Here is a 23953-nt window from a genome sequence, read left to right on the forward strand (position 1 = left end):
GTCACTAGGGGAGTGGATGGAAGATATACTTCTCCATCTGTCTCATTCTCTTTCAGTAACTCTGCTTTCACATAAATAAATCTTAAAAAAAAAAAAAAAAAAAAAAAGACCCAGTGACGCACGGCTGATGCACGGCCTATCAGAACTCATTTTACCCATAAAGACATGCACAAGCTGAAAGGAAGGGATGGATGCAGATGCTCCAAGCAAATGGAAAACCACAGTGAGCAAGGGACTTTAAGCCAAAAACTGTGAAATGGAACAAAGAATTCACTAGATCAAGGTCAAAGGATCAACTCAACTATGCCATTGTGTGACGATGGCATTGATCTTTTTTTTATAATCTCTCTTGTTTTTGGAATTTTTTGTCTGTTTTCATAGGGAGAGGTATAAACTAATCCATGGGTGAGCTAACATGCCAATTGCGATTTGCTTTAATAGTTTCTAGGCAGAAAAGGTGAGAGAAGAGGAAATACAAACTCATTACTTATTTGTATTTTAGAGATTTTCATAATAATTTTTTAAAAAGCACTGACAAGCACTGTGGCACAATGGGTAAAGCCAACACCTGCAATGCTGGCATTGCATATGGGCATCAGTTTGTGTCCCAGATGTTTCACTTAGGATCCTGCTCCCTGCTATTGTGCCTGACAAAACAGCAGAAGATGGTCCAAGTGCTTGGGCACCTGCCAGCCATATGGGAGACCTGGATGAAGCTCCTGCTCCTGGCTTCAACCTGGCTCAACCCTGGCCATTGCAGCCATCTGGGCTGCGAACCAGTGGATAGAATCTCTCTCTCTCTCTCTCTCTCTCTCTCTCTCTCTCTCTGTGTGTGTGTGTGTGTGTGTGTGTGACTCTTTCAAATAAATAGATAAATCTTGAAAAAAAAGCACACTAATAAAATTATAAGGTTGGTCTTTTACCAGCTAAAGCCTCTCTTTTTTAAAAGGTTTATTTATTTCTTTTAAAGACAGAATTACAGAGAGGTAGAGGCAGAGGAGGGGGGGAGCGGGGAGAGGTCTTCCACCCACTGGTTCACTCCCCAAATGGCTGCAACGGCCAGAGCTGTGCCCATCCAAAGCCAGGTTCTTTCTCCAGGTTTCCCATGTGGGTACAGGGACCCAAAGATTTGGGCCATCTTCTACTGCTTTCCCAGGCCATAGCAGAGAGCTGGATTGGAAGTGGAGCAGCTGGGACTCAAAGTGGTGCCCATATGGGATGCCGGCACTGCAAGTGGTGGCTTTACCTGTTATGCCATAGTGCCAGCACCCAGCTAAAGTCTCTAACTAGGATTTGTTGCTGCAACTCCAGCCTGCCAGACACAAGGGCCTTCTGGCTGAGCCTGCTCCCCTTCCCACTGGTTCCTCACGGGATGGGAGAAACCATCCCCCTGTGACGAGGATATTCATGTCTCTCCGCAGCATACTAGTCCACCCCATCTCCAGCCAGGACTTGAAGGGGCCTGACCTAGCCAGGCCCTGGGGCTGAGGACGGTGGTACAGCTCTGCCAGAGACTATAACCCAAACTCAGGGGCAAGGCAAGAGGGTGGGCAACACATCCTGTCAAGGCCACAGAGGGCTGAAGGGACCCCTAGGAGTAGTCGTATCTAGGGGATTGTATTTGGTTGAACCCACAATTCACTGTTATTTGAAAGTCTAAGATTTGGTAAAGTTACCTATTAACTTGTTGGTATTATCCACTATGATCTCTCGATCATTCTACAGTGCCTTATTTGTCTCTTTTTACAATATTTTACCTGATATACAGAGAGCTGTTCCTGCTTGATTTTTGTTTCTGATTGCATGCAATGTCTTTTCCCATCTCTTGACTTTTAGTCGATGCTGATTTTATCCACAAGAGATGCCAATAATTTCTATCCAATAAAAAAGATAACTCCAAAGTTTTTATTTATGGGTCTCTTAACCATTAATCCATTCTGGATTAAACCCAGGAATCTCCTAGCATTGCCTATAAATAACTAGCTTCTGAAATATTCCTTGAGCTAGTTCTAACATCTTACTGTCTCCCTCATTAATTAATGAGAAGAATAAAGTCCTTGACATATGTTCATTTTAATTCATATGAGACTGGATTCTTTTTTTTAAGCACTCAAAAATTATTCTCTATCAGCTCCCTGGAAGTTATCTCCTGTAAGTCAACAGTTCCCATTCTGCTGGCCGGGGGACTCTGGAGCTTGCCTATCTCCACTTGGCATAATTCCAATCCTTTTTAAAAATAGTTTCTTTTATTTAGCTAGACTCTGTCTCCACAGAGCTTCCCTCTGCTAATGCAATGAACTCAGCACTGGCTTCAGAACCAGGCAAACCTGGGCTCAAATCCTGGTTCCACCACTATTAGCTGAATGACTTTGGAAAGGTACTCCCCAACACCCCCAGGTGCTACCCTTGCCTATCTTCTAATTGTGAACATTAAATGAGATAGTCCGTGTGAAGCCCTCGGCATAGTACCTTTCATAACAGGTCAGCTTGTCTTCTCAATCATTTTCTCATTCATTCATTTATTCCACAAACATTTAGGGAAGTCCTGCCGGTGAATGCCGGAGATGAAACACGAATAACAAATAGCTCCTGTTCTTAGATGCATGCAAATTGGTAGGTGAGAAAGAGAGATTTTAAGAAGAAATTCTGGTAGAGCATGTAAGTACAGCAAGTGAATCACGTACAATGCACAGAGGAGAAAGTGATTAGCTCTGAGGCAGGAGCAGAGGTGGTTGCCAACGTAGGCTTCCCAGAGCAGGTGATGCCCACAGCATGTCTGCACACGAATGAGAGCTCCCCTGGTACTCAAGGGGGACGTGAGCACTACAGATGTGAAAAATAAGAGAGCATGCCAGGCTCTGATGAACCCCCAAAGAGCAAACGAGACAATGGCACAAAGGTGGAGAAGCAGCAACGGAGAGGGCACTGGTAAGCAGAGGAAGTTTGATTTCTTCCTTACAAGACGATGGAGAGATTTTGAAAGGTGTTAGGTAGGGGCATGATATTATCATACATGTATTTTAGAAAGGTTGTGGTGACATGACCTGTGAAGAATGAGGCAAGCCTAGGGCTGGGGGACATCTTTGGCGGTCCAGTGTAAATCATAGTGAAACCAGGAACCAGAGGGAATGAGGTGAACCAGACATGGAAAACCACATGATGACCATGGTGACCATCAACCATCCCTGTACATCTCTGTTGAGAGAAGAGATCCTATGTTGGCCCTTGGGCAACAACTGCCAACTAACTGGAACATGGTAGGCATGTGAACCATGGATCAGTCCATCCATAGGCTGGCCAGCGACTGAAGAAGGAGCTGAGCGTGAATAGTTCTGCCCAATAGGACTGATGACACCACTAGGATACTCAGACATATTCCTTCTGGAGTCTGAGTGGGAAATGCAAAGACCATCATTCAGTCTGGAACAGGAAGAGAAATGAGGATGGCGTGCAAGGAGAAGCACAAATGCTTTGAAAATGAGATTAGTGCCACCGGTGAGAGCCAGGCACCCTACAGCAAGTTCCTGTTAAAGTCTTAGAGTCAAAGCACCTGGCACAAAAACCCATAGAAATTCAAATGTCCCTTGCAGCCAACAAAACCATGTCAGCCCTCCTCGCAACTGGTCAGATGTTAGGGAAAGAGATTTATCTGCATAAAAAGTTGAATACAGGTTTCACCTCCTCTAAGTCTTCCTTTCTTCCAGCTGCATATTTTCCATGTCATCAATTCTTCCCCTGTGACCATAATTGGCCTTCTCTCTCCACATCGATTTTCTCCATTAAACAACTCCTTGATTATCTTGCTTCCTAGCCCCAAGGTCCAAAGTCAAAGGCACTGGCCTCTTTCCCGGCTCTTGAATCCACTTGCCTACTTAGAGCTCAGCTTCTTTCCTGCCCTCCCACCAAACTGCTTCGCCCTCAGGCAGATGAAAAAAAGAGGTGGCAAAATGAGACAGAAACTCCCACACCGCATCACAGACGACAAGAACAGAGAGCACCTTATTGCTTGCTGGAAAGAACAACCTTACCCATGCCCTCTATTCAAGGATGTTTTACCAGATTTAAAACTAGCACCTGTAAAAAGAAAAAGGCTCTGCAGGCACCCAGAGATCCATACATTCCGCTAACGGTCAGGTACCTCCCAAAGGTGAACTAATGGGAGACCTTAAGCTCCGTATCTTCCTCATCACCAAATCCTCAGTTCCTAGAATGATGTGTGGCGCCTAACAGGGGCTCGACAAACATCTGTGTGTGAGCAAACGTGTGGATTCACAACAGCTCCGCAGAGAAGTCTCCGAGGATACACCAGAGTTCTCTGTCTCCAGTACAAACGGGTCAACAATTCAATGAAAACATTAAAAGGATTCCTGGGGGAAAAAAACAGATAAAATAACACCGGAACTGGGAAGAATTCTGAATGCATTGGTGAAGTCACTCAAGACTCGAAGCGTACGCAGTGAGGAGAGACTGCAGCAGAGCTGTCCACCCGGGAGAGGCAGCATTTGGCGGCTGTGCTCTTGGAAAAGCTCCTGAGCCTCAGTTGACCACAAACTCAGTAGGAATCTGAGCCATGCTCTCTGGGTACAGAATCCAGGAGTGAGGGCGGGGATGGCACCAGCACAAGGGATGCTAAGTAGATACCTCTGCGGTAATCTGCTTGGAACTTCAAATGTGGTCCGAGGGATGATCAAGGAGAAGAAAGGCTGGATATTCCATCATGTGAGCGACAGTGGGTGGGACGGGAGGAAAGCAGCCGGGTGCATCTCAGAGCGTTTGTCAATCTGCGCAGGAAGCCGTAACTAAGCAACACAACCTGGGTGGCTTAGAGCAACAGAAGTGGGTTCTATCACCATTCTGAGGGCCAGAAACAAAGGCAAGGTGTCCACACTAAACCCCCAGGGGAGGGCCCCCCCCTGTGTTTTTCCTCCTTGGCTTGTGGCAGCATCACTGTAATCTCCACTGCCACCAGTCTCACGGGACACTCTCCTGTGTGTGTCTGAACGTCCTCTTCTAGGGACACCAGTTGTCGCTCCCCCTCTTTGTGGAGGAACGACACAAAACCCTGCGCTGTTCTTTTGTCTGCTCGGCCCTTCCCTGGTTTGCTGCTGGTTCTTCCCGGGTTGGCTACCGACCCTTCCACCTCCGTGGAAGGGCGGTTCCCCCTGCCACTTTCCCCACTTCCGCGGGGGAGCGGCACACCGCACCGGCCGGCTCTCTCGGGGGCTGCTCAGATGTTCCTCAGGTGTTCCCTGGTGCATGTTGTCTCTCTCCTCCTTTATAGTCCTCTTCCACCAATCCCAACTCTGCTACCCACACGCTGAGTATGCTGCTCTCCTCCAATCAGGAGCAGGTCCTGCTGTTTATTGGTTGAACTGGAGGCAGCTGTGTAGAAGCTGTTTCCTCCTCTCCCAGCGCCATATTGTGGGAGAGCAGATGCATAGAATAAGTCTTAATTCCAGTAACAGTCTAGTCCGAGTTGCTCCCCACACCAGTCATACTTGCTGAGGAGTCCACCGTATTTCAGCACAACCTTATGTTAATTAGGTGCAGCTGCAAAGATCCTGTTTCCAAATAAGGCCACCTCCTGAGGGTGACGACTCCAGCATATCTTTTTGGACAACACCATTTAACCCATTACAAAGCACAGTCATCACATAGCTGAAGAATCAGTTTGTAGAACAGTTGATCTGTGATGGTCTATTGGGCAGCACAAAGAAACAGATAGAAATTACAGGCATACAAATTGTCGTCACTTGTGAAGAACTTTCTAAGAGAAAACTATGAACTTGTGGCTCCTGACCCTGCCGCTGCCCCCACAAGGACTATTCTGGGGTACGATTCTCTCCTGGGAAGGGAATAGGGCTGCTCAGCTCCATCTCACTGTCAGGTGACTTGATTCTCTGGTCCTCTGGCACGAGGGAACCACTTGTAACCAAGCAGAGATTTCTGTGGCTCTTTGCAAGAGCCAATATGAGATGAGCTCCATGATAATGCAGCCAGCATATGAGAAATGAAGCATGAGTTACAGACCCAAGAAATTAAAATAAATTCAGCAGCTGCTTTAATTTTTAATTGGATAAAAGCCTATCCCAGCCAGAAAGAGCAGGGGAAGAGCGTGCTCCGCACAGCGCTGTGGAAAGTATTTGCTGGTGTGACTCACGCAAATGCCGTAACCTTGCTGCCTCCATCAGTCCCACAGTCGGGATGGGAAACATTTCTATGAAGATTGCCACTGCTGCCTGCCTCTGTGGATAATGAAGGTCACGGTTTATGGGCACAAACTGTTCTGCTGCAGACGCAGCCTCATTAGTATGCAGGCACGGCCACCCGGCAGCCAGCCCCACACGCCAATCAGATTGGAGGAACTTATTGATAGTGGAGACCCTTTGTAACTTACCTCTATTTTTCTGAGCAATTTTGTGCCCAAATGGAGCAGGTAGGAGAGAGAAAAGGCTCAAGGAAAAAGAACTGGCATTTATGAGACATGTATTATGTGCCACTGCATCATGCGAGCTTTGAATTCCATGTACAATGGGGTCTGTAGACATGCAGGTGTGTGTGCACCTGCTAGCACACCTGTGATCTACATGGAAAGTGGAGGAAGAGTGAAGAGGTGTACAGGGATTAGAAGATGGACAGATCAAGGAGAACCAACAGGCCAGTCCACTCCATTTCTTTCAGTATAGAAAGCCAGGGCTTCAGCAGAAGTCAGCTTATGAAGGGCCCTGGCAGCTCTGCCAGCCAAGAGTTCGGTTACTGGAAATGGACCTGCCCTGGAGTTGAAGGACGCCCAGGTCAGAGCCACAGACCTTGTTGGCTCTAAGCTGAAAAGCCCTTCACTCGGCCCAGCTTCCAAAGTATCCAGTGCTGTCGGGGGACGGCCAAGTAGGGTCATTAGCATTGCAGGCAGAAATGTAAACTTCCTGTTAGAGATGCCACCTGCCTTCACCTGGCCAGCTCTCCTCCCAGGCCAACTAGGTAATTGAAGTCAACAGGGTGCCTTCCCTAAGGAGGTTCACACCTCCCTTATGATGTACTCCATGTGAAGACATAGATAGGCCTATGCCTCATAACGTGGCAAGGCCTTAATGCCCACTTGATTATTATCAAGCCTCTTCTGTCAGTTTCTACTTGCCTCTTGTCGCTCCCCCATTCGCAGAGGAACAACACAGGACCCTGCGCTGTTCTTTTGTCTGCTCGGCCCTTCCCGGGTTAGCTTCTGGTCCTTCCCGGGTTAGCTGCCGACCCCTCCACCTCCATGGAGGGGCGGCACCCCCCACCGCTTTCCCCGCTTCCACGGGGGAGCGGCACACCGCCGGCCGGCTCTCTCGGGGACTGCTCAGATGTTCCTGGTGCATGTTGTCTCTCTCCTCCTTTATAGTCCTCTTCCACCAATCCATGCTCTGCTACCCACATGCCGAGCACACTGCTCTCCTCCAATCAGGAGCAGGATCAGCTCCTGCAGCTTATCAAACTGATGAGGCAGCTGTGTAGAAGTTGTTTGCTCCTCCCCAGCGCCATGTTGTGGGAGAGCAGATGCATAGAATTAGTCCTAGTTCCAGTAATTTAGTCTAGTCTCAGTTGCTCCCCACACCTCTCAATGAGAAAATTTGCTCATGGTATAGACAGCACCTTTCTTAGGTCCTCTAATAATGACTAGCCTTGGTTTTAGATCCTGTGAGTTTAAATTGCTTGTTAGATTAGTTTTCTCCAGGTTTGAAAAAGTAAAATTCTAGGTGGCCATGCACATGAAACCTCAGATGGAAGCAGTTCCTGCAAGCTGACACTGCATCCCCCTGGAGAAGCCACCTCCTGCTGGAGCCCTGTCCTGACCCCCTTCCCAACGACATCACTTTTCAGCATGAAGCACCCAGAGTGATCATCACCCAGTCCCCCTAACAGATGCTAGGGTCCATTCTTCTTGAGGGGTACTGTGAAGAGTCAAGTGGGTTAATAGACAGTCAGAGTGGTCCTAGTGGAAATTTGGGGTATAGAGTGCTTGCCTTCCCTCCAAAGTTATCCTTAGCAAGGTCAGAAGTGCCTGCCTCCCCACTCCTTGGGAGCTTCCAATCTTATGAGAATAGCAAGGAAGTGGTGACTCCACCCTTCTAAGCTCTCAGCTTATTGTGAAAACAAATTAGGTATCCCACCATTGTGATGGTTCTTTTATCATGAGCAAGCCTTACAGGATAAACAATTAAACGATTGCAAAAAGTGTTTTATCCCTGCCTTGTAACTGAAGTCAATCTGATTGTCAAGGTATTTTTTTTTCCAAAAAATTGCACTTAAAAACTCAAATGCCATGGATCAATTCAGGGATTTTTTTCCCTCTCTTGAAAGCCCCCCTCCATGCCACTCTGGCTGGAGGTCTTTGACTGTGGGGAGCAACTGGGAGCAACTCAGACTAGACTAAGTTACTGGAATTAAGACTTATTCTATGCATCTGCTCTCCCACAATATGGCGCTGAGAAGGGAGAAACAGCTTCTACACAGCTGCCTCCAGTTCAACCAATAAACTGTAGGACCTGCTCCTGATTGGAGGAGGGCAGCGTACTCGGCGTGTGGGTAGCAGAGTTGGGATTGGTGGAAGAGGACTATAAAGGAGGAGAGAGACAACATGCACCAGGAACATCTAAGGGGAACATCTAGCTGAAGGAACACCTGTGCAGCCCCCGAGAGAGCTGGCCGGCGGTGTGCCGCTCCCCCACGGAAGTGGGGAATGTGGCAGGGGGAACCGCCCTTCCACGGAGGTGGAAGGGACAGTAGCCAACCCGGGAAGAACCAGCAGCAAACCCGGGGAGGGCCGAGCAGACGAAAGAACAGTGCAGGGTCCTGTGTCGTTCCTCCACGAAGAGGGGGAGCGACATAATGGTGCCGTGACTCGGATATGAAGCCTAGGCAGGGTTTAGTGTCGTTCCTCCACGAAGAGGGGGAGCGACATATTGGTGCCGTGACTCGGATAGGAAACTTAGGAGGGAAGAAACGGGAAGAAGTGGGAAAATACCGGAGAGAGAGAGACTAGCAAAGAGCCTAGGGGAAAGCCGGACGAAAAAGGTGCCGGAAGAAGCTATTGAAAGCCTAGGCATAGACTTGGATACGGACTGTGGGAAAGAAGTTAGGATTTAAAGTGAAAGCAAGAAGAAACTTAGACTTGGATGCGGACTATGGCGGGGAAGCTAGGAGATTGAAAGCGAAAGTGAAAGCTAGAACAAACAGACTCGGATACGGACTGTGGGGAGAAGCTGGGAGAAATGAGGGAGGAATATTGTTGGAAGAAAACTTAGGGAAACATACCGGGTAGAGAAAAATGTTAGGGAGGATGAAGCCGCGAGTGCAGGCCGAGGCGGAGACGTAAGCCAGCTTGGAATTCTTCAAGTCAGCCCGGGGAGCAAAAGGCGAAAATCTGGAACCAGAGGCGGAGACGTGGGCCGCCAGGTTGGAATTCGCCAGGTTAGTCCGGGGAACTTGGACTGAATACCGGTGGTGGCGGAATACCGGTGGTGAGCTACGCTGTGTGATTCGCGGAAGCCGCCGCGTGCAGAGAGAGCACGGGGCATGAATAGATAGGGAACACGGGGCTGGCGCGAGGCCGTGGTGCGGGCGCGAAGGGCATGGAGACCGCGGAGTGTGCGCGCGAAGCCGAGCCGCGCAGAGCTGGGAGCCTGCCGCAGGGCGGGTGCAGGGAAGCCGCACAGATGAGAGAAGCGCGGGCTGAAGCAGCGCAAAGCCGGGAAGCCGCTGCAGGGCGGCGAGGTGCCGAGAAGCAGCCTCGGGGCGGGCGCCGGGAAGCCGCGAAGATAAGAGAAACAGAAGTTTAGAAGTAAAATGAGAGAAATAGGAATGCTGGCAGATAGAAGTAAAATAGGCGAGATAGGAATGCCCGGAGATAGAGAAATAGAGAAAAATAAGGCCTCCCCACAACATGGCAATGAGAGAGCTTGGATTCGGTCTGCCTGATTAGGGAGGTGGTGAGCACCTGCGGGCGGCTAGCAGCTTATGCGCCGCAGGTCACCGAAGACAGGCACGAATTAACATCAATAAGTCTCCCCACAATACGGCAATGAGAGGGCTTGGATTCGGTTTGCCTGATTGTTAGGGCTTGTAAGCACCTGCAGGCAGTTCTAGCAGAGTAGAGCATGCGCTGCAGGGCACCGAACTCAGGCACGCATCAGCGCCTAGAAACCTCCTCACAACATGGCGAAGAGAGGACCTGGATTCGGTTTGCCTGATTTATAGGGCTTGTAAGCACCTGTGGGCAACCCTAGCAAGCAGAGCAGAGTGTGTGCCGCGGGGCACCGAAGACAGGCGCGTATCAACGCCAAAAATAAAAAGAAAGGGGGATCTGTGGGGAGCAACTGGGAGCAACTCAGACTAGACTAAGTTACTGGAATTAAGACTTATTCTATGCATCTGCTCTCCCACAATATGGCGCTGAGAAGGGAGAAACAGCTTCTACACAGCTGCCTCCAGTTCAACCAATAAACTGTAGGACCTGCTCCTGATTGGAGGAGGGCAGCGTACTCGGCGTGTGGGTAGCAGAGTTGGGATTGGTGGAAGAGGACTATAAAGGAGGAGAGAGACAACATGCACCAGGAACATCTAAGGGGAACATCTAGCTGAAGGAACACCTGTGCAGCCCCCGAGAGAGCTGGCCGGCGGTGTGCCCTCCCCTGCAGAAGTGGGGAAAGTGGCAGGGGGAACCGCCCTTCCACGGAGGTGGAAGGGACAGTAGCCAACCTGGGAAGAACCAGCAGCAAACCCGGGGAGGGCCGAGCAGACGAAAGAACAGCGCAGGGTCCTGTGTCGTTCCTCCACGAAGACGGGGAGCGACATTTGACTATAATAAATCTTGCTTTTAAATCTCAAAAAAGAAAAAAAAAGGATGGGCATAATATGAGTTAAGGGTGCACAGTATGAAGAGAGGTCTAGGAGTTAACTTACAAGACAATGAATTAGCTTCCCTGCAGACTAGGTAGGGGTTCCTGCCTCCAGCAGGTTCCAACCTGGACAGGACCCAACATGTGGTGGAATGAGAAGGCGATGCCAAGTGTCGCTCCCCCTCTTCATGGAGGAATGACACAGGATCCTGCCTAGGCTTCCTATCCGAGTCACGGCACCATTATGTCGCTCCCCCTCTTCGTGGAGGAACGACACTAAACCCTGCCTAGGCTTCATATCCGAGTCACGGCACCATTATGTCGCTCCCCCTCTTCATGGAGGAATGACACTAAACCCTGCCTAGGCTTCATATCCGAGTCACGGCACCATTATGTCGCTCCCCCTCTTCGTGGAGGAACGACAAAGGACCCTGCGCTGTTCTTTCGTCTGCTCGGCCCTCCCCGGGTTTGCTGCTGGTTCTTCCCGGGTTGGCTACTATCCCTTCCACCTCCGTGGAAGGGCGGTTCCCCCTGGCCACATTCCCCACTTCCGCAGGGGAGCGGCACACCGCCGGCCGGCTCTCTCGGGGGCTGCACAGGTGTTCCTTCAGCTAGATGTTCCCCTTAGATGTTCCTCGTGCATGCCGTCTCTCTCCTCCTTTATAGTCCTCCTCCGCCAATCCTAACTCGGCTGCCCACACGCCGAGCACGCTGCTCTCCTCCAATCAGGAGCAAGTCCTACAGTTTATTGGCTGAACTGGAGGCAGCTGTGTAGAAGCTGTTTTCTTCTCTCCCAGCGCCATATTGTGGGAGAGCAGATGCATAGAATAAGTCTCAATTCCAGTAACTTAGTCTAATCCGAGTTGCTCCCCACAGATCCCCCTTTCTTTTTATTTTTTGGCGTTGATATGCGCCTGTCTTCGGTGTCCCGCGGCACACACTCTGCTCTACTTGCTAGAGTTGCCCACAGGTTCTTACAAGTCCTATCAATCAGGCAAACCGAATCCGGGTCCTCTCTTCGCCATGTTGTGAGGAGGTTTTTAGGCGCTGATGCGTGCCTGTCTTCGGTGACCTGCGGCTCATACTCTGGTCGAGCCGCCTGCTGGTGCTTACCGCCTTAATCAGGCAGACCGAATCCAAGCTCTCTCATTGCTGTGTTGTGGGGAGGCCTTTCTATTTCTCTATTTCTCTATCTCCGGGCATTCCTATTTCTCCCATTTTACTTCTATCTGCCAGCATTCCTATTTCTCTCATTTTACTTCTAAACTTCTGTTTCTCTTATCCCTGCGGCTTCCCGGCACCCGCCCCGAGGCTGCTTCTCGGCGGCTTCCCGGCTGAGCCGCTTCAGCCCGCTTCTCTTATCTGCGCGGCTTCGCTTCGCGCGCACACTCCGCGGTCTCGCACTAGCCCAGCGTTCCCTATCTATTCACGCCCAGTGCTCTCTCTGCACACGGCAGCTTCCGCGAGTCACACAGCGTAGCTTACGTCTCCACCACTAGTATTCAATCTAAGTTCCCCAGGCTAACCTGGCGAATTCAACCCAGCTCACGTCTCCGCCCCACGATCTGGCTTCCCGTCCTTTGCTCCCCGGGCTAATCAGACGGATCCCAATCTGGCTTACGTTTCCGCTTCTGGTTTCAACTTTTCGCCCCCCATTCCCGGGCTAACTTGAGAATCCCAAAGTGGCTTTCGTCTCCGCCTCGGCCTGCCCCCCGCGGCTTCAATTTCCCTAACATTTTTCTCTACCCGGTATGTTTCCCTAAGTTTTCTTCCAACAATATTCCTCCCTCATTTCTCCTGGCTTCTCCCCACAGTCCATATCCGAGTCTGATGTTCTAGCTTTCACTTTCGCTTTCAACCTTAGAGATTTCTCCCAGCTTCCCCCCGTAGTCCGTATCTGAGTCTATGCCTAGGCTTTCAATAGCTTCTTCCGGCACCTTTTTCGTCCGGCTTTTCCCTAGGCTGTTTGCTAGTCTCTCTCTCCGATATTTTCCACTTCTTCCCGTTTCTTCCCTCCTAAGTTTCCTATCCGAGTCACGGCACCATTATGTCGCTCCCCCTCTTCATGGAGGAATGACACAGGATCCTGCCTAGGCTTCCTATCCGAGTCACGGCACCATTATGTCGCTCCCCCTCTTCGTGGAGGAACGACACTAAACCCTGCCTAGGCTTCATATCCGAGTCACGGCACCATTATGTCGCTCCCCCTCTTCATGGAGGAACGACACTAAACCCTGCCTAGGCTTCATATCTGAGTCACGGCACCATTATGTCGCTCCCCCTCTTCGTGGAGGAACGACAAAGGACCCTGCGCTGTTCTTTCGTCTGCTCGGCCCTCCCCGGGTTTGCTGCTGGTTCTTCCCGGGTTGGCTACTATCCCTTCCACCTCCGTGGAAGGGCGGTTCCCCCTGGCCACATTCCCCACTTCCGCAGGGGAGCGGCACACCGCCGGCCGGCTCTCTCGGGGGCTGCACAGGTGTTCCTTCAGCTAGATGTTCCCCTTAGATGTTCCTCGTGCATGCCGTCTCTCTCCTCCTTTATAGTCCTCCTCCGCCAATCCTAACTCGGCTGCCCACACGCCGAGCACGCTGCTCTCCTCCAATCAGGAGCAAGTCCTACAGTTTATTGGCTGAACTGGAGGCAGCTGTGTAGAAGCTGTTTTCTTCTCTCCCAGCGCCATATTGTGGGAGAGCAGATGCATAGAATAAGTCTCAATTCCAGTAACTTAGTCTAGTCCGAGTTGCTCCCCACACCAAGATGGCCACTGGCAACGGAAACTGTCTGGCAACAGGCTGTGATTGGATGGCTTTGGAAACCACATGACCATGGAGTCTGACTGACAACAGGCTGTGATTAGATGGCTTTGGAAACCACATGGCAACAGAGGCTGCCTGGCAACAGGCTGTGATTAGATGGCTTTGGAAACTGCCTGGCAACAGGCTGTGATTGGTTAGAGCATAGACTGCCCCTTGACCAGATTGGCTGCCTTTGGCTATATAAGCTGCTGTACCAACTGAAATAAAGGAGTCTGCAGGCTGCTCGCCTCTGGCCTGCTCTCACTGACTCTCAGGGTCTGTGTGGTGACTCTGTGCCTCTTGCCCCCACCACGCTCCTCCTCTCAGAACAAATCCACAGCAACACCAACAGTCAGCACAGACCACAGCTACAAAGGTGTCTGGAGTCAAGCTCTAAGATGCAAGAAGCTGAATAATCTGAGAGCCTGGGTGGTCCCATCAGTCCTGGAAGGCCTGTGAAGCCAGCTGGGCCTTTCTGTGTCTCTGTTCAAAAGATGCTGCCTCCAGAGCACTCAGCTGTATAATTTTTCCCACTTCACACTTGTTGATTTGCTTGATTTACTCTGGAATCTCAATAAAATGTCCCCTTTAAGGCTCTAGAGCTGTGCTTCTTGGCCACCAGGATGCAAATGGATACTGGGGAGATTATTTGTAAAACAGATGCCCCAATCCAACCATTAGAAACAGCCAAATTGTTGGGTTTAGGATGAAACTTGGTGAACTGCACTCTTTTCTTTTTTATTATCATTTTAATTGTCCATCTTTATGGGGGTCAATGTGATAAGTCAACACATGTATTCAATGTGTGAAGACTGAATCAGGTTAATTAATATTTCATCTCTTTCAACATTTTTAAATTTAATTAACAATAATTTATGGGGTGCAGTGTGCCATTTCAATACATGTATACAATATGCACTGATCAAATCAGGATAATTAATATTTCCCTCTCTTTGTCATTACTTTATGACAGAAGCCTTTGTGCTCCTTTCTTCTATTTGCTCACAACGTTTCTAATAGGTTATTGTGAACTGCAGTCACCCCATGGTGCTATTAACACCTGCAGCTTATTCCTTCTTTCTGACTCTGGTAGCTCCTTTCCAACCTCCCCCTATCCCCACTCTGCTGTCCAGACCCTAGTCACTACTTCAGATAAACAGAGGACAGAGATTTGGAAAATAGATTTCCAGTCATTTGTGACTTTTCCAGAAGAAAAGGATCTGTCTACACTTGGGCTAAGAGGGAGAAGATAGAATTGTTCTTAGTGGCCAAAGAAGCTGCTGTCACAACATGGGAGCCTAGAGGCTCTTCAGGGCCACCCCTCAGCTGTCCATTGCTCAGAAGTTTTAGAGACACTCTTGATTGTGCTGAAAATCTCACCACTGCTGCCCTCTTCCTTAGAGTAAAGCAAGGTGCATCTCCATCACTGTCAACACATTCGTAAGAATAACGCCATCTTCAACCAGACCCTTTAGAAAAAGGAAACATGCAAGAGAAACTAACTTTTGTGGAATTCTCTCAGGGGTGTCTGGCATTGCAGTCAGTGCTCTGCTGTGAGGAACACTGGATGAACCTTGGCTGCGGCCCACAGCAACCGTGGGAGACTATTTTCTACAGTCCATGGATGAGGAAAGGAGGTTCAGAGAAACAGAGGAAACTGCCCAAAGTCACTCAGCTGATGGCAGCAGACCCGAGGTGAAGTCCAAGGTCTGTCTGCCTCTAAAACCCACCCCTTCCCCCATCAGACCATTGGAAGAAGTCAGGGAACTCTTCTGGGAAGAGCAGGCCCTGTGTGAGCTACCAACAAGGGTACAAGAGGGTAGCCTGGAAGTGGAGGGTCATAGGTGTGGACACAGGCAGTCCAAGGACAACTGGTATTTTTTATTTTGTCTCAAAGCATCCATCCTTGTAAATGAACAATGACCTTTGTCAAGAAAGAGGCATGGACTGCAGGGTGGGCATTTTGGGCAAGAGAGGAAGACCTGGGAGTTGGACGGCTCCTCATGCCAGGGACGGGTGGCAAAGGTTGGGCCAAAGCTTCACATGCCTGCCATCAGCTCTCTGCTGTGCATGGGGTGCTCCTCATCAGAATGGGGAAGGGTTGCACAGGGACTGAGCAAGGAGACGTTAACAAAATGTGGTTGGGGGAAAGGAGAGGCAGAGAGCCAGCGGCTGCTTTATCCTTGGGGGCTGTTAGAAGAGTGTAGTGGGAACCAGAAAAACAGACCTAACCTCATGGGAGCAAGCACGTGGCAGCACCCACAGCTGCAAACCATCTCTGCTGAATGTCTCGCCATTCCCTTACCCCTACCCAGCTCATGCTAAGCCCACCTGCCCGACTCTAAAATCAGCTTCCACCTCTGACTTCAGTAATATTGTCATAACAGCCAACAGTTTTGGGAGTTCAACAGCTACTAGACAACCATCCCAGATTCCCTCTTTGCATCACATCCAGTCCCACTGCTGGCTTCTCCTCATCTTTTCACTCTTATGCCACAGCCCTAGGCAAAGACCCAAGTCACACGTCCTTCAATTATAGCAACTCCATGACTTGTTGTTCAAAGCCTTCTATGATCCAGCCCCATCATACTGCATAACCCAGCCTCCTGTTGTCCTGTGGCTCACTCACCTGGGCCACCACGGCTATCCAAGTGGTCTCCACTGCTGTGCTCACACCATGTCCTGAATATCCACCTGAATATCCACTTTCCTTGTGTATGCCTTCATCACCCCCACTTCCAATCCATGCCGACAACAAATGTGAGTGAGTGGATATCCAAGCAGTATTGGCACCATACAGAGGTGACAGAACAGACACTCATTCCTGTCCCCAACGAACTCACAGTCCAGCAGAGAAGGCAGCTGCTAAATCAACGAGTACCAACAATTAGGTGATTCTACATGAGCAAAACTCTGCAATGAGAGGCCACTCAGGCGTATGAGGAGGGGCTTCAGAGCACGTTCCCTGAGGAAGCGACCGCTCGTCTGAGACACACAGTGGCTAGCAGTTAGCTGGGGACAGATGGTAGCACAGAAGAATGTTCCAGGCAGAGGCCAGCAGGAAGCAGCAGGACTCTTGAAAGAACAGCGAGTCCAGCAGAGCTGCAGTCAAAGAGACACAGGACAAGGCAGGGAGGCAACAGGAGGCCAAGCCAGGACAGGGCTGTGTGGGCGCACGAAGGCTTCGGGCTTGGCCCGGAACGCTGCATTTCACATTCGGGTCTCAGGCGAGCACATTAACCTCTACCAAAACAGAATCATCCAAGTCCCCTCTTTGGGAAGGAAAAATATGACATGAGAAATGAATCCCCTCTTAAGACAAGAGTCAGTTTTAATTAAAGGGAAATTAAGAAATCAGTTGGACACAAAAGTACTTTGTGTTTACTCAGGCATGATGGCTGCGTATTGTTTTTCTTGGCTGACAAAAGAGGCTGAAGGATGAAGATTATTAACAATCCAGGTAAAGAATCTGTTTGCTTACAAATCAGATTGAGACAAGGTCCCCAGTAAAACTAACCTGGATTATGCCCTGGGTAAGCAACAGATCTCTCAGCTGCTGTTCTCTAGCAGGAGAAAGGACTGTCTTCCTGTCTGTATGTTTTGACAGACCTGTTTTACACACCTCTAATGTTCTAGAAACATCAAGAATTGTGGGACAAGTTTTATGTGACCATAAGAAGTCATCAAACAGAATCAGGGTGGGAGGTTATCATCGTTGGAAATTTGTAACATCAGATATAACTAATCACCCAACGGATTAAAATTGTTGCTTCTTTTCCAGGCCTAAATCTCATTGTCACTCAGTGATGTAAAAGCTCCGTTTATGCCTTGGGGAGTTGGAAAGAGCAGCTGTCAGTCTTTCCCTTTGAAACTGTTAACATGGAAGTAGGAGCCTTGCTGGTCTTCTCACTCCCGTTAACCCCACCCATGGCTGGCTACTCCTCCCCAGACTAGTCCACGCCAGCCTCTCCCTCCTTTGCTTGTGTCATTGTTCCTGCCTAGAGTTCTTTCAGTTCCAGCTCCAGAGCTGTATTTCACACCACATGCCTAAGGCGACACGGCTGCTCATTGCCAAGGAAACCGTGCTGCACACTCAAGTCTTTGGAGTGAGGAATAAGCCTCTTGAAAATGGTAACTCAGAATGAAATTCATCACCAGTTGCAGATTTTCTTCTCTATGTGGGGAACAACACCAAGGAAGGAACATGCACACTGAGAATGTATAGTCAAAGGGCATACCCCATGAATGAAAATGACTCACTGGCCCACTCCTAGTGAAACATGAGCCTTGTGCTGCCCCCTAGTGGCTGAGTTGAGCGGGCCAATGAATATCATGTATCCCCTCCAGCTGATTCCCCACCTACCCCCAGATCAAGGCCCCTCCACGGTCTGGGTTACAGACAAAGTGAGCTGTTCACCTTGACCTCAATCAATACCAAGTCAAATGTCAACAGGCTAAGAACAGTAGGTTCCTGAGTATGACTCTTGGTCAGTCTAGTAACATTATCGGTTTGAAGCCCAGATCACTTAAGGTAACAATATGTCGCACCTCCTCAAAGTATTTCTCCCTGAGAAAGGGGAAAGTGGCAGGACAAACCTTGACTCCTGAGAAAGCAGAGGCCAGGTGGAGGAGGATACTCCCACCCTGCATCTGAGAGGATGAAACCAAAGTGAGCAGCCCCCAGCCTCCTTCTGAGTCCATTCAGGTATCATGCGCAAGGCTGAATCCATGAACCCCGAACCAAAATGCACCTGGGAAGTCTTCTGCTGTGCTTGATCTGCTTGGACAACCACAGCAGATCACTCCAGCCAAGAGCTTCCGACTTTAATTCTTCAGGAGCCCATGTGCATTCCATTAGCTCGGAAGTGAGCCCTAGAGCCAGCCCCTGGGTTCCATCACTTAGATGTCGTTGCCTGGGCTATCCCAAGCCTCCTGAGTGCAGGGAACTGCTCCTCTCCCTGTCCTGATTGGCAGCAGGGCACTCAGGAGCCGCTGCTGCATCTTCAGATGTTCCCTCTGCAAGAAGCAGGACCTGTTAAACTTCCCCAAACACACGTCTCAGCAATAGGGGCTTGCTATGTCGCTTGTGTCAGGGGCTCAGATTCTGATTCCTCCAGACCCAGTCATAAAGGGCCAGGCACCCCCAGAGGCAGCACCACCATCCTACAGACTCATGGTGCGTAGCTGAACACCTGGCATGCAGTGGACACTCAATTCTCACAGGCTACCAGCAGGGCTGATGACATCCAGCTAATCGGTACCCAGGCAGGCACAGAGGTGGGCAGAACAGCTTCCCCACTGGACAGCGAGCAGCTGCTCCCCAGAACATTGTCACCCCAGTTCCATCACCAGCATGGTGGCCTCTTCCTTGGGATCCCCAGAAGCTCTTCAAGGCTGGCCCTCATTCTGACTGGTCAGTATCACGGACACCAGCCATCAGACTCACTCTCATGTCTGGCTATCGTCATCGTCATTGCCACTTCATTAGGGGCTCACATCTCACAGATACTTATACCCAGAAATTCCACCCCATCCTCTGACTCCTCCTTCTCGCCCCACAGTGGGTCCCTGTCCCCTGCCTTTCGTTTGCGTGGTGATATTTTCTGGCTCAGCGTGATCCCTGGCCACCTCACTCACAGTCGTGACTTCACTTCCATTGTGTGGAGACTTGTCAGTTCCCACTGTGGGGAATGTGTCAGCCTAGCCAGGCTGGAACTGAACTGTGTTTATGATAATTCCCTTCCCTGAAGGGCTCTGGGTTAGCACAGGCCATAGAGACGGTGTAGGTGAGCCACGGAAGACAGAAGTGAAGCAGGGATGGTTTTGGTTTGATTCTCAGAGAGCTGCTGCAGGACACCAGGTGCTGCTGCCCCATAAACATTGGCCACCTTGCTGCCGTGAGACCATGGCCAGGCCGGCAACCCCTCCAGCCTGCTGGATCTCATCCTCCCGCTGCCCCTGCTCCTTGGCCAGGTGCCCCTTAGCTCTGTGATGAAGGTAAGCTTACGGGTAGTGAGAGTTCAACGTAATTTCTAGTCCAGCTTCACTGGGCCTGGTTCATCCTTGCAAATTCCCCTTTGTCTTGCTTCCCACATCACACCCCTCTTCCTTTCCTGATGGCCATGCAGACATAAAAATAGCAGCTGTGCCCAAACTGCTGACCCAGTTCTCGTGACGTGTGAGGTCCAAGCCCTAAAATAAATCCATGTCTATGTCTGTGTCTGTCTCTGTGTTCACAGGTAGGTGGGTAGATATACCAGATAGATAGATAGATAGATATTAATAGCTTGGCCTCTGATTGAAGTCTGATAGATGGAACTCTGACACAACATCTACCCAGTCACCTAAGCCACAAATCTGGTTTCATCCCAATCCCTCTCTCTCCATCACACCCAACATCTAAGCATCCAGCTGGGGAGCCATTCCACCTTCCAACCTGTATCATTCTCCAGGCGATTGGCTCTTCTTATTTTCTTTATGTTGGGATTTGACAATCAAATTATGCTTCTTCTACATACAGCCACTAAATGAGATGTCATGGTAGGAAAAGCAAAAGGGCTTCATGAGTGCTTGCTCCATAAAGGCTCAACAAAGAACTACAAATGACCCAAGTGCAGGCCAGCTCTCCTGTTCATCCCACTATCACTGCAAGCATTAAACAACCCGAGGTGAGCCTTCAGAAGGGCACCGTCATAGAGAGGGGTCCGTGACTGTACATCAGAGTCGTCCACCGTCCAGCACTGGCTGCAGCCAGTGACAAGCAGTGCACTCGCTGGGGGCTCGGCAGCAGCTTGATGACGAAGGCTTTTTACAGAAACACGTCTGCACTTACTTATCATGAAGGCAACAGGAGCTGCGCAGCAAACTCAGGATGCAAACAAGAGAAATGTTAGCCTGCTTAAGAGCACGGAGCTTAAGCATTGGCCTTGACGTTCACATAATAAATACGCTCATTCCACATTTCCCTGTCTCTTTCCTAATGTCCTGGCATGAGTCTCTAACACATTCTCCTTTTAGCATTTTTCCTGTGGGTGCTCAATTTTAATGAAACGATATTCCCCTCCTAGTGTCCTGCTTTTCCAGCCTGTCATCCATCATCCGGTAAGTCACAAAACATTTATTAAGTGCCTGAAGTTTGCCAAGTGCTAGGAAAAGATGGTTTATTAGTGCAGGATTTGTATTTGTGCAAGTTTCATCGGGGGGGGGCGGGATCATCTGTCAAAAGTAATCAAACAATTAACACTTTCATTTAGTGATAGGTGTCACAAAGTTTGAGCGTATTGGGGGGGGGAGGCAGGATGATAAGCATGAGTGGGCAGGGAGAGAGGCCCCTTGGGAGAGGTGAGAATCAGGAAGGGACAAGCCCATGTGACCCTCTGAGCCAGGGCTTCCCTTGAGGGGCCGGCACTGTGGTGTAGCAGGTAAGGCTGCTGCCTGCAGTGCCAGCATCCCATATGGGTGCCAGTTCAAATCCCGGCTGTTACACTCCAGTCCAGCTCCCTGCTATGGCCTGGGAAAGCAGTGGAAGATGGCCCAAGTCTTTGGGCCCCTGCACTCACCTGGGAGACCCTGAGGAAGCTCCTGGCTCCTGGCTTTGGATTGGCCCAGCTGTGGCTGTTACAGCCATTTGGGGAGTGAACCAGCAGATGAAAGACTTCTCTCTCTTTCTCTCTGCCTCTGCCTCTGTAACTCTGCCTTTCAAAATAAACAAATAAAAATCTTAAAAAAAAAAAAAAAAAAAAAAAAAAAAAAAAAAGAGAGAGAGAAGAAAGCAGCAGCAGCCTGGAAATAGAAGGACCCTGGCACACACTCAGGTTGTGCCTAAATGAGGAGTGTAGAATAGTCCTTACGGGCCCCGCGGCCTGGGTGCCTGGCGGGCGGCCGAGATGGAGGCGGCGGCGACGACAGCCCGCCAGAGAGGAAGATTTACATGGACTACAACGCGACCACGCCCCTGGAGCCGGCAGTCATTCAGGCCGTGGAGGAGGCCATGCAGGACGCCTGGGGCAATCCCAGCAGCTCCTACCCCGCAGCTTGATCTTAAGCAAATTATTCCACCCTTTCATTCTCCCGTCTTGATGGACGGGAAGCGAGGTAGATGGCCAGAGCTCCCTCTCCTAGCATGTGGTCGGAAGGCCAAGGACATTATAAACGCAGCGCGGGAAAACGTGGCGAAGATGATAGGTGCGAAACCTCGAGACATAGTCTTCACCTCCGGGGGGACTGAGTCAAACAACTTAGTGATCCATTCTGCGATGAAAACCTTCCACGAAAACGAAGCCTCCGGAGGGGGCGCGGTGGAGCACCCCAGCCCGGTAGAGGGGGCCACGCCCCACTTCGTAACGAGCACAGTGGAGCACGACTCCATCTCTCTGCCCCTGCAGCACCTGGCAAAGGAGCAAGTGGCCGCAGTCACCTTTGTCCCAGTGTCCAAGGTGAGCGGGCAGGTGGAGGTAGACGACGTCCTGGCCGCAGTCCGTCCCACCACGTGCCTGGTGACCATCATGCTGGCCAATAACGAGACTGGCATCATCATGCCTGTCCCCGAAATCAGCCAGCGCATCGCAGCCCTGAACCAGAAGCGGGCAGCGTCCGGGCTGCCCCGCGTCCTGCGGCACACGGACGCCGCGCAGGCGTTGGGGAAGAGGCGCGTGGATGTGGAGGACCTGGGTGTGGACTTCCTGACCATCGTGGGGCACAAGTTCTACGGCCCCAGGATTGGCGCGCTTTATGTTCGAGGGCTCGGTGAACTCACCCCTCTGTACCCCATGCTGTTTGGAGGTGGACAAGAGCGGAATTTCAGGCCAGGGACGGAGAACACCCCGATGATTGCCGGCCTTGGGAAGGCTGCTGAGCTGGTGACCGCGAACTGTGAGGCTTACGAGGCCCACATGAGAGACGTCTGAGACTACCTGGAGGAGAGGCTGGAGGCTGAGTTTGGTAAAAAGAGAATCCATCTCAATAACCGGTTTCCAGGGGCCGAGCGGCTGCCAAACACCTGTAACGTTTCCATCCGGGGACCCCAGCTTCCAGGCCGCCTGGTGCTCGCACAGTGCCGGACGCTGCTGGCCAGTGTAGAGGCCACATGCCACTCGGACCTCGGGGACCAGCCGTCGCCCGTGCTGCTGAGCTGCGGCGTCCCCTTCGCGGTGGCCAAGAACGCGCTGTGCCTCAGCGTGGGCCGCAGCACCACCAGGGCAGAGGTGGAGCTCGCCGTGCAGGACCTGAAGCAGGCCGTTGGCCCGGCTGGAGGGCCAGGCCTAGTGCCGGGCCGCGCTGCTCATGGGAGTCCCCCGCCAGCCGTCTGGCTTCTGCTCGTCTCATCCCGCCACGGCGTGGCATGGTGAAGCGTGGGCGTCGGTGCGAGTGCCTCCTCCACGGACTGGGTTTGCCAGGCGCACAGACGGCCCTCCCCACGGCCCCACTGGCCACGGGCGACGGCGGGAGCAGACCGGCTGCAGCAGACCGGCTGCAGCCACACCCGCGCCCCTCTAGGGATCCGTGAGCCTCTCCTGAGCGCCCTACCTGGAAGCGGCGTTTTCATCTGCAAGATAAAACCAAGGGATCTATAAGTCACTGCCACTCGGCCGCCGTCAGGAAACTAGGAAGCTTGGCTCCCGGGGGCTCCCTGCCGCCTCGGTGGGCCCTGCCTCGACCAGGGCAGGACGCACCCTTGGTGGCCGAGCCCTTTCTGCTGCTGCCATGTGGGCTACAGGTCACTGGGCACCTCCCCTCCCCGAGCCACCGCCTCTCCTGGCTCCCCTTCTGATCTGCTCCACTGGCGTGGGCGGCCGGTGTCTGTGCCATCCCCGAGGTGGGAAATCGGATCTCCCCATCCGGCTCTCATCCCCACCGTCTGCAGAAGGACTTTTATCTTCACACAGCGTCCTGTGGCGAGGGGGATTTGCATAGGAGCCACCGTCAGGGCTGATGGTTCTGACATATGACATAGGAGCGACCGTCAGGGCTGACGGTTCTGACATGTGACATAGGAGTGACTGTCAGGGCTGACGGTTCTGACATGTGACATAGGAGCGACCATCAGGGCTGACAGTTCCGATGTGTGACATAGGAGGGACCATCAGGGCTGACGGTTCTGACATGTGACATAGGAGCCACCGTCATGGCTGACAGTTCTGACATGTGACATAGGAGCAACCATCAAGGCTGACAGTTCTGACATGTGACATAGGAGCCACCGTCACGGCTGACAGTTCTGACATGTGACATAGGAACGACCGTCAGGGCCGAGAGTTCTAATGCATACTCTGTAACAGAGAG

General features: G+C 51.1%; 1 protein-coding gene across 1 annotated transcript in view; it reads left to right on the top strand.

Annotated features, from left to right (window-relative positions):
- The window catches only part of LOC100352639 (selenocysteine lyase-like), a 39993-nt gene extending 16779 nt beyond the window's left edge, over positions 1 to 23214 (top strand). The window contains 4 exon segments of the mRNA XM_070060101.1: positions 20740 to 20773; positions 21516 to 21703; positions 21798 to 22911; positions 22913 to 23214. Coding sequence (XP_069916202.1) covers positions 20740 to 20773; positions 21516 to 21703; positions 21798 to 22911; positions 22913 to 22936 — 1360 coding nt within the window. The 3' untranslated portion in view covers positions 22937 to 23214.
- Positions 23215 to 23953: the final 739 nt, after the last annotated feature.

This window comes from Oryctolagus cuniculus, chromosome 1, assembly GCF_964237555.1.
Source record: "Oryctolagus cuniculus chromosome 1, mOryCun1.1, whole genome shotgun sequence".
In the NCBI taxonomy this organism is placed as follows: domain Eukaryota; kingdom Metazoa; phylum Chordata; class Mammalia; order Lagomorpha; family Leporidae; genus Oryctolagus; species Oryctolagus cuniculus.